At 42.7% G+C, this 9,553-nt stretch overlaps 4 protein-coding genes across 8 annotated transcripts in view; 2 read left to right on the forward strand and 2 right to left on the reverse strand.

Moving 5' to 3' along the window:
• The window catches only part of LOC104820874, a 2,721-nt gene extending 2,170 nt beyond the window's left edge, over window positions 1-551 (reverse strand). Inside the window, exons 1-2 of the mRNA XM_010551510.2 lie at window positions 343-551; window positions 7-49 (exon numbers count right to left, since the gene is read on the reverse strand). Of these exons, the coding sequence (XP_010549812.1) occupies window positions 7-49; window positions 343-459 (160 nt within the window). The 5' untranslated portion in view covers window positions 460-551. The remainder of the gene's footprint in view (window positions 1-6; window positions 50-342) is intronic.
• A 26-nt stretch (window positions 552-577) lies between these two features.
• Window positions 578-5,432, reverse strand: LOC104820875 (uncharacterized protein At1g51745). 3 transcript variants are annotated; one of them, XR_772989.2, is made up of 5 exons: window positions 4,822-5,432; window positions 3,153-3,709; window positions 2,739-3,011; window positions 1,307-2,627; window positions 578-877 (listed from the first exon to the last, which is right to left on the reverse strand). XR_772989.2 is itself a non-coding variant. In XM_010551511.2 (4 exons), exons 1-4 carry the CDS (start codon window positions 5,001-5,003, stop codon window positions 1,357-1,359), a joined length of 2,283 nt encoding a protein of 760 aa, XP_010549813.1. In that variant the 5' UTR covers window positions 5,004-5,432; the 3' UTR covers window positions 991-1,356. The 3 variants fall into 3 exon arrangements, 1 of the variants encoding a protein (XP_010549813.1); XR_772988.2 differs by having other exon boundaries at window positions 578-881; XM_010551511.2 differs by lacking the exon at window positions 578-877 and having other exon boundaries at window positions 991-2,627.
• A 252-nt stretch (window positions 5,433-5,684) lies between these two features.
• On the forward strand, window positions 5,685-9,062 carry LOC104820877 (dentin sialophosphoprotein). The gene is given in 5 exon segments (XM_010551517.2): window positions 5,685-5,944; window positions 6,841-7,256; window positions 7,258-7,385; window positions 7,511-7,813; window positions 7,910-9,062. Coding segments are annotated over 5 exon segments (1,926 nt in total). The 5' UTR covers window positions 5,685-5,830; the 3' UTR covers window positions 8,875-9,062.
• A 98-nt stretch (window positions 9,063-9,160) lies between these two features.
• LOC104820876 (serine/threonine-protein phosphatase 4 regulatory subunit 2) overlaps window positions 9,161-9,553 on the forward strand; it is a 2,909-nt gene continuing 2,516 nt past the window's right edge. Inside the window, exon 1 of one of the 3 annotated variants that reach the window (XM_010551514.2) lies at window positions 9,161-9,386. In XM_010551514.2, coding sequence (XP_010549816.1) covers window positions 9,274-9,386 — 113 coding nt within the window. In that variant the 5' untranslated portion in view covers window positions 9,161-9,273. The remainder of the gene's footprint in view (window positions 9,387-9,553) is intronic. The other 2 variants (XM_010551515.2, XM_010551516.2) reach the window with 2 other exon arrangements.

The following is a 9,553-nucleotide window of genomic DNA, read 5'->3' on the forward strand; positions in this document are numbered from 1 at the left end:
CGCTCTTCCTCGCCTCTTCTAGCGAAATCCCTTGAAACCCAGTTTTCTTCTGGATAAGATTCAAAAGATTTATACTTGAGATGATGAAGGCCATTGTTAAGTAACTGGGTTCGTAGACTTGGATCAGTACAATCAATTTCTTCAACCAAAACACAACTCAAGAAGCAAGAAAAGAGGAGAGGGGACAGCCCATTGATCACAAATTTTCTCTTCAGTACATTCTAACGCATCGGAAAAGTTTGGATTTTTACTCTCTGATGGGAAACGCCTTTGTTCAAAAAGCAGAGGAAAGAGAAAACCCTCCATTGAACGCATACTAATGACCAAAATATTGAAATTGACCTGCGGAAACAGAGAAGAAGAGGAAGAGAGCTTGGGGGAAGGGTTAGAACTTGAAGCAGCAGTCTTGGCGAAGAAAGAAGAGAAAGAGGCCCCAGAGATCGCACCAGAAGCCGCCATTTCTCTTCTTCTCTGTTTCTCTCTGCGTTGAAATCGGACGAAGCTTTTAAGGGAAATATAAGGGGAGAAGCATCGCTTGTGTTTTATGGAAGAAGAAGCATTTCCGTGGACAGGAAAGCGGAAGCAGATAACATTTTTGTGGTCTTTTGTTAATTGTATTGGTTGCGTGACCAAGCGACACGTGCCATACACGATCTTATGCTAATCCTCCTCTTGCCCCTTGAGAGAATACAATTATACAGATACTAAATGATATTCAAGTTCCAATGCACCAAATTATAATTTGAGAGACCATCAACAAGTGGTCCTTGGAGGCTGGAGGAGGAGAAGGCCTGGTTCTGCCCCACGAGTCTGGAGGACTCGGACAAGACTCACCCTATGCATGAACGAATGCCATGCTTGCCCACTGTTCTCATGCCTGTCTACATTTACAAGAACATGATAACGCCACATCACAACAACATCAATATCGCCTTAATCCCAAGTTTAATGATAATGCCGCATGATTAAAAAAAAACAAAAACAAAAGGGTTGTGCCAACTTTTATCATTTACAGGTTATAAAGTATGCGGCAAGAACAATCAAGAATTGTTAAAGTTGTCTTGAATGGATGTTCCAAACATCAAATGACAAGACCACTTGAAAAACTAATGCTAAGGCTAACCAAACATACATAGCTTCTCGAGGAAATATACAATCAACCCCCTACATGACATGATCTTTCTTTAGCTCTTTCCTACTTCCCCTTCTGTACCCGTAATCCTTCTCTACGTAAGTCTCTTCTTCCTACAAACTAACTGGTGCTCTAAAAACCGAATAGGGAAGAGAAATTCGACCATGGTTGTACCTGCAAGTGAGCTACACAATGCACCTCCTTATGATTGATCTCTTCTTCTCTCACCTACTCGGCATGAACGTCTTCCCTGCTGGTTTTGATGGTGGCCTATTTATCTTCTCAAGTAATCTACTGAATACTAACTTAACGGGTATGCAGGCCACTGTAGGTGGCACTCGCCTGTTAGAGAGATTGTGCATCTGTGAGTTACTACCGCTGTCACGTGGTGGCTTCATCCCGTGCCTTTGTTCGCTGCCAAATGACGAGAGTGCCCTTGTCTTTTGAATGGATGATGCACTTGTTTTCTTTGTCTGATTCTTCTGCTGCTGCTGCCTTCTCTCTGTAGGTGGCCGTGGAATCCGCACTACACTTCTCCTAACCGAGTTAGTATCATTGCTGAAGTTTCCCAGGCTGGATTTCTTAACCAGCTGTTTTCTTCCCTGATCCGCCAAAGAACGGTCGTCCTTTGCACCGTCGTCGATTTCCAGTGATGAGAATGGATGCAGCCGTGGAACTCGTGAATTACTCCTTCTGGCTGTCTTCCATGCAGGGGGAAGTACAAAGGGTTTGCCATGATATGTTGTTTCATTACCATAGGAAACAGTGGTATGAAGATATGTCTCGGATGAACCATCTACTAAGACTTCGATTCCAATAGGATGCCCTATTATCGCCCTTCCATCTAATTTGCTCATGAGGGAGACAATGGGGACAGGCCCCTTCTGATAGCACCCTTGCACTTCTAGCTCCACATCTATCAACGGTGAACGCATTTTCCCACCAAACTGATGAGAGGCACCAAACTCCGGCCTGAAACCATCGGGTTTTACCTCCCAGAGCCTTTTTGTACCAATCGGGCCATCCCAGGGATCATCATCCCAGTCAAGCATGTCACGGCTTAATATGTTCCTGGATCTAGATGCAATCCTCTTTGAAGGCAGATAACCCTCGTCAGATAGTTCAATCATTTTGGCCCCAAACCCCCTTTCATAGTGATCGGTGTCATCGGTTCCATCACTCATATCATGTGCCCCATTAGAATCCAAACCATATCCGAGTGGCTTTTGGCCAAAAGCGGTTTTCTTGAATTCTCGAAATGTCCCATGTTCGGTCTTACCTGAAGACCTTCTTGGAAGATTTCGGATGTTTCTTTTACCTTTGAGTTGCCATTTGGAAACAGCTTCATAGCCAAAATCAGGATCGTGAGGATAAAGGTAAGAAGAGTCACCCGAAAAAGATGAATCATCGTGATCCTCATTGCTTGTGCTTTCATCTTCTGCAGCCATATGTCTACTTAAAACATGTTGGCTGCGTTCTGAGTGACGCCCAGCTCCTGGAAGGAGAAAATTTGAATTCTAGTTAGAGAATAATTGGCAACTACATGGCCCACAGGGCACAGTGGTCTAAATAAAATACAAACAGAATGTATCCTCCTCTGTCTCACCTGAGATAATGGGTATATCATCATCCGTATCCTCCTCTGTCTCAGAAGAATCAGTGTCCGGTTCAGGTGATTCAGATCCGATGTCTTCTAAAAATTCAGGGGGGTCCTCTACTGAAAACGGCTGATGAGAATCACCACCAGCAAATGAGGAATGCACCATCTCCCTCTGGCTTAGTACACTCTCCTGTAAGTCTAAAGCATCATTAGACTCAGTTGGTGCAAACATATATCTGGGCCTTTTGCTCTGGAATGTACTTCCGATGTGCTCCTTTTCTGAACAGAAAAGATTTTAATTGAGATGAGGGAGGAGAGATTTTAATTGTAAACTAATCCAAAATGTTTTAAGATGACTAATATCATCTCCATCCTACAATTATACTCAAAGTTTCCGAGACTTTTTATAAAGTATCTTACCAAGAGCATAATTGGACCTCTCCATGCTATGGTCTCCACTGGAAGATGCTGGAGAGTTACCGCTGGCCACAGGCTTTGAGGAAGTATAAGGACCATTAGAACACGGTAACTTTCGCTTTGAAGAGGCAGTTCTAAGCCCAAAGTCTTGCAAGCCTCTCATCCGAGGAGCAGTTTCAATATGATCACCTTCACAACCTGGCAAATCTTTCTCTTTCTCTTTTTGCGAATGGAGACCATCACCAACATGGTTCGATCTTAAACATCTAGGGGATTCTTGTTTTCCGTTACAGATGTCTTGATCCCGAGAGACAATTAACCTCTCTTTGGTTGCATCAGGAGACTTATTTCTAACCTTTTCAGGAATTGATTTTCCTTCATTTTTCAGCATTTCCTTCTCGAGTTCAAGAGCATGGAGAATAGCATCTTCTCGTCGAGCATATTTCTCTCTTTTTCTTATTGGCAACCCCTGCGCAGATTCCACCCTCTCAATGCACTCATCAAAATCACCACACCGAAATGCTTTGACGCGCTTGGACTTCTCTAAATTGTACCAATCCCTACAAAGTATTTAAAAAAAATTATTACATATCAACAAGAAACAAGAAAAGGATTACATCTGAAAACAGAGATGCAGCTTTACCAGCAAGAAACACTGATCATGTTTTAATAGGATAATGGAACAAGTACCTATCCACCCAACTAATGCAAACAGATAATCTCATCCAAAATGACCATCACTTGTCTGAACCAGAATTCTGTAATCGAGAAAATAGAAGATAATGTCGCAAGAACAGAATAATTAATTTTGTTCCCACTACGCTATCCCTTCAACTTCCATAGGCTAGCAACTTCAACCAACTGTAACAAATTATCAATGTGTTGTGGGACAGGAAAATTGTCATAAAAAGCAGATATCCTAACATCAAGGTAACATGTAACATAGGCTAGCTCTTCAAAGGTACACAACCTTAGCATTACATTCAAGATATTATTAGTACCTACACAAAGTATCCAAGTTCATCTTATTCTCACCCACACCGACAAAATCTGCACTTGATTGACAAAACGAGTAAGATAGAGACCAACTAGAAGGAAGATCCTCAAAGTAGCCAACGAATGCTGCAGACGAATCAGTCCAATCAATCCTCAGTCAAAAAGGGGTTTCTCTATCATCAAGCCTTACAACAATCTATGAAACTTAAGCTACAATAGCTACAGTAAAAACAGAACTTCAAGAACCACGAGAGAAGACTTTGAATCTCTATGCAAAAACTAAGCATTTGGAAGGTAAGGATTGTCCAGAAAACTGAAAACAACATGCTTTATCATTTATACTAAGTCAGGTACTATGGGCCAGATTTCCATCTCCTTCCAACTTGGTTAAGGAATGAAGAAAAACACCATAATACATCAGAGACCACTGAATTCCTGATTCCAAACATATGTCATCTGACTCATATCTCACCCAAAACATTACAACACTTAAACCCATTTAAAACTGGCATAGGCATTAGGCAGGAGCAATGTGCTTGTGGCAATATCTTAAAGAAACCCAAAAGTCCAGATTTTTGAAAAACAACCGACGCCATTGATACTTCAACCCAAAACTGAATCGAAATCGAACGGTCACATGAACAAACAGGAGGAGAAGCAGAAAAGGGAGACTTACACACTTGCATCCTCTCTCCCAAGGAGCTTCACCGGCGTCCCGGATCTCGGCGACGTGAGATGAGTAGCGTCAAGCTCTTCTGGGCCCAGAATCTTCCCCGGCCACCACGATCCGTTCCTCCTCCTCACCCATACGATCGACCCGACCGTACAATCCGAGGGACCTGATCCTGGACTACCCATCTCTCTCTCTCAATGGTCAAGATCACTTTTTCCTTAAGATTTCTATTACGCTTTTATGATCAACACGGCACAGAAATCTAGCATTCTCCACGGAAGCAATCACTTCTTCGTTCGTGTGTTGATCTGACGGAAAAACAGCTCACCCTCCGGAGAAGAAAGGCGCGTCCCGGCGGATCCAAGACCAACAGAAGCGGAGGGATCGGTAACAAGTCAATCCAACGAGGGTTAAGGTTCCCATTCAGATTCGAGAAACTCCCATATTCTAGGGTTTTCAACAGATTGAAAGGTCTGGTTGTTCGTCTTCTTCAGCGAGATTCTCTCTAAAACGCCTTCGCCTACCCCTCTCTCTCTCCACCGTCTCTCTCGGTTTCTCTCTCTCTCCACCGGATGGACAGAGCGGCGCATTGATTTTACACGCGCGACAGCTCACGCGCCTTAAGAAACGCGTGTCCTTTTGTTCTCCCCGTTTTAGAGGTTCTATGTAGAGCCCATTGGGCTCAACAAACTAAAAAGTCCATTAAATATATTTTTGGGCCTCCTCAGAATCTTCGTTTTTATGTTTACACATTATTTTAAAAAGGAAAAAAAAAACAATTTCCTTATATTTTAGAAAACTCCTTAAATCCTTTTCTGCAAATTCAAATTTCAAACCTTTGCTCCAACGGTCATTTCCTCTAGGGTTTCGCCTCAGCTCGGGCGCGTGTGTATATATACCCGTGTCTTCAGAGCTACGATCGGTAGTAGCAGAAACATCTTGTTTTCTCTCAATTTCTCTCCATCCAAACGGAATCATCAGAAACTTCCTGTTTCTCTTTCCATTTCCCGAGATGGATTTCGACAGCCTCCCGAGAAGAGATCTCCAATCTCTCTGCAAGAAGAACAAAATTCCCGCCAACATGACCAATATCGCCATGGCCGACGCTCTCAAAGCTCTCGAGATTGTAAGTCATCTCTCTCTCTCTCTCTCTTTCGAGATTTGTTATGTTTTTGGAGGAATTGGATGATTATTCCTGGTTATGGATCTTCTATCTTCGATAGTAGTATTCAATGGTTACGTTATGATCTTTTTGGATTCTCTCGATTTATTAGGTTTTTGTAGGAATTGGATGACTTATTCTCGTTTATGTATCTTCTATCTTCGATAGTAGTATGGAATGGTTACGTTTCTAATGTTTCTGGAGTGTGTAAGTTTCTGGATTGTGAATGATTTCATTTCTGCAATTTCTTTCATTTCTGCTAAAGAACTGCCATGTAAGTTCATGAAATGTGTGACACCAAATTTCTCTGATTCTGCGGAGGATCCGTGTTTGATTATCTGAATCTGAAAGGTTCTGGTCGATCCGCCTTGAGATCTTGTCATCGATGCAAGAGAGGAATGCCTTTTTTCTCTCAAATTCTGTCTGGGATCTCAACATTTCTTGGTCATTGCTGGTAGATACGTTTGTGTTTGTTTAGTAGATCTGCTCCATGGTTCTTGATAGTTGTTTTTCTTGTGTATTTGCTCCTAGTATAGTTGCATGAAATGCGTTTAACTTGGAAGATTTCTCTTGATTTTCTGCATGTACATGTAGTGAATTGCCACTGCATATACATATATATATATATATATATATATATATATATATATATATATGTAAAGTCGAGCTAGAGTCAAAGTGCCGTACGAGTTTGGTTTTATGGCATCGCTTAGCTCCTTGTTTTTGGTTGATAGATACTTTTGCCTCTTAACATCTAGATTCCAACTGTTTTGCTATTTCCTGTCTCGCATGTTTCTCAAAATTATCAGTTCCTTCTGTAGAACAAACGGTGCTAACTTCTTTCTGATACAAATCAATAGGTTGAAGGACTCGAAGAGCTCCTGAACCAAACCGAATCCACTGCTCCCCCGTCTCCAACTACTGTGGTAAAGGAGCTGCCAACTACTGCTCGTACTGCAATTAGAACATCTCGGAGGACCAATACGAAAGACGCAACCCAAACTTCACAGTGGGAGACTCGTTCTTGTCAAGTGACAAGAAAGTCTCTTGCTGGAGAAATGGATCAAGAGAACAAAAACATGAATGTGCTGCAGAGTTCAGCAGTACCAGCCAGCCGAAGAAGGGCAGCTACCTCAGTTGCTCAGAATTCTGAGAGTAATGATGGGGAAACTCAAAATGAGGCCAAATTTGAGGCCAATGTGCCCAAAACTCCAGCTGCACGAAGCACTAGAAGGAAGGCTCCGCTACCAGCATCTTCAAGAAGCAAGGCACCGGAGACTACAGCAGGTTTACAGCACAAGGAGGTCAGTCAGGTTGTTGGAGAAATCCATGGCTGATTTGAGTTTAAAACCTAAAGGAGACCTGGATGAAAAGGACAAGGCTGCACAAGAGAAGGATCTGGCGGGTAATGCCACCTCATTCTTACTTCTTAGTTCTTAGTTCTTATAATAGATGAAGTTGAAAGAACTCAATTGCTTGCATTATTTTAGCAATCTATAATGGGTTAATCAGGGCCTGTGGTATATGCAGGTCCTGGGTTTCAGGGAAAATTAGATGATAATTCGGAAAGGGCAGAACAGACTGAAGTTATCCCAGGAAGAGATCTAAGTGCTACCCTGGAGAAAGAATGGGATATGAGAAATGAAGCTCTAGAGCATGACAATGGCAGTGGTGACCCTGAGGCTGATCCGGAGATTGTAGAATCTGAAGCAAACATTGATCTTGGTGATGTTTCTGTCTCGGATGCAAAATCTGAGATCTGCAAGGAGAAGATGAATGAAGTTGAAATTTTCAAGGGATGTGACACAGAGGAAACCGGAGCTGAAGGAAAAGGTGAGGGAGGTTACTACAATTAACATTGTTTGGTTGACTCAAAAGCGTAAAAATATCTTGTAAAGAATTTCCAAATGTTGAGGTGATCTTTTGCAGGATCCGAGGTTATGCAAGATTTAGATTGTTCTCTACAAGTTACAGACAAAGAACTGTCGCAGGCTGGAGCTGCTCTGTCTCCTGGCGGCGAAAAGACCATTCATGATGATAATTCTGAAGTGTGGTCAGGCCATGCTGCTTCGGCCACAAGCCCTGTGGCCGCTGGAGATATTATGGATTCTGAATTCGAAAAAGAACCTGTCGAACCTGAGCAAATCAACGCAAAAGATGATGATGAAGATGATGACCAGACGATTGATGAAGCCCTAAAAGAGGATACTCTGATCAATGAAGATGCTGCTCTCAGTATGAACACTGACCATGTCTCAGCTCATCATCCCTTGCAAGACAGCAACACTGACAGTGATGATTCAGAATCTGAGTTTGAGGAAACCGAGGACACAGAAGAAGAAGAAGAAGGTTCTGAAGTGGAATCAACTGAGGCCGTTAATGATGCAAGTCTGGAAGTTGATAATGTGGAGATGGACAGCAGTAGTGAATCATCGGAATCCGATCCAGAGGAAGATAGCACCATCTCTGATGCAGATTCAAACACCGCGGTTTTCGGGTCTGACGCTTCCAATTCAGAATCGGAAGAATATGAAAACAACGTCGACGGCAACAAGAAGAAGACTCCAACGCCAGAGGGTAAAGGCAAAACACCAATGTCTCCACCATTCGCAGCAGAATCAATCTCAGGCCAGTTCCCAAGGCCGACACTCTCGACAACTCCGGCGAGCGAGAAGAAACAGCCAATCATCCTCGCTGACGTGGACAAGGAGAACACGGAGAGTTACAAAGCAGAGATGCCTAAGAAGAATGCGTTTGATGAAGAGGGATTGAGAAAGGAGAGCCTAAGGCAACTGACGAAGATGGTAAAGGATCTCGTGATAAAGACCAACAACAACAACAACAACAACAACAGAACGGCGTTACAGTCACTCCCGGACAATCAGATTAACTGAATTCCTTACATCAACATCAACTGCTTCTTCTTCTTCAGTTCAAATTTCAATGGTAATAATAATGTCCGTTGAGAATCTCTTTTTTCCTTGATACTTTTCCAGATGGTTTCTATGTCATCATAATAATAACAATAAAAGACGATTCTTGTTCTGTTTTTATGGTCTGAGTAAAGCAAAAATGCCATCAATATTATCGTTGCCATTTGCCGGTGATTAAAAAAAATCAATGGAGAATTCTTTTTTCTGGCCCCGTTAAATATAATCGGGTTGGGTCGGGCCGGGGATATATAGTAACATGAGGAACACATTTATTCTTCATCGAGTATCATTTTTGGCGCCTGAGATTTAGGGTTCTTCGTGACGGAGTGCAGAAATTTTGCTCCTTGTTCTTTAGCCCAGATGGAGAAGCCATCGGATGCAACTTCCAATAGCTCGCCCTCCCTTCCTCCCAAAGACGACGGAGAACAACCTCCCGTTGATACCGCTGTCGTTCCTGATGTCGTCGATCATGAGTATGTCGTATCCTTCTTCCTCGAAATCCATAGTCGGATCTGGTTTATCTTCGCTCGCTGTTGATGTCTCTCGAATTTCCGCTTTTCTTCGCGCGTTTTCTTGCTCCACGTCCTCTGGGTTCTCATCTATCTTTGCTTAGAAGTGGTGTTTGGGGGGGGGGGGGGGG

This window comes from Tarenaya hassleriana, unplaced genomic scaffold (genome assembly GCF_000463585.1).
Source record: "Tarenaya hassleriana unplaced genomic scaffold, ASM46358v1 Cleome32, whole genome shotgun sequence".
Classification (NCBI taxonomy): Eukaryota; Viridiplantae; Streptophyta; class Magnoliopsida; order Brassicales; family Cleomaceae; genus Tarenaya; species Tarenaya hassleriana.

Bases quoted from the DNA above. Each gene is read 5' to 3' on its own strand.
- LOC104820875 (XM_010551511.2), bottom strand. From the start codon at position 5,003: ATGGGTAGTCCAGGATCAGGTCCCTCGGATTGTACGGTCGGGTCGATC. The intron at 3,012-3,152 runs GTAAGATACTTT...TTTTCTGTTCAG, and splicing joins GAGGTCCAATTATGCTCTTG to AAAAGGAGCACATCGGAAGT. The intron at 2,628-2,738 runs GTGAGACAGAGG...TTCTCCTTCCAG, and splicing joins TGATATACCCATTATCTCAG to GAGCTGGGCGTCACTCAGAA.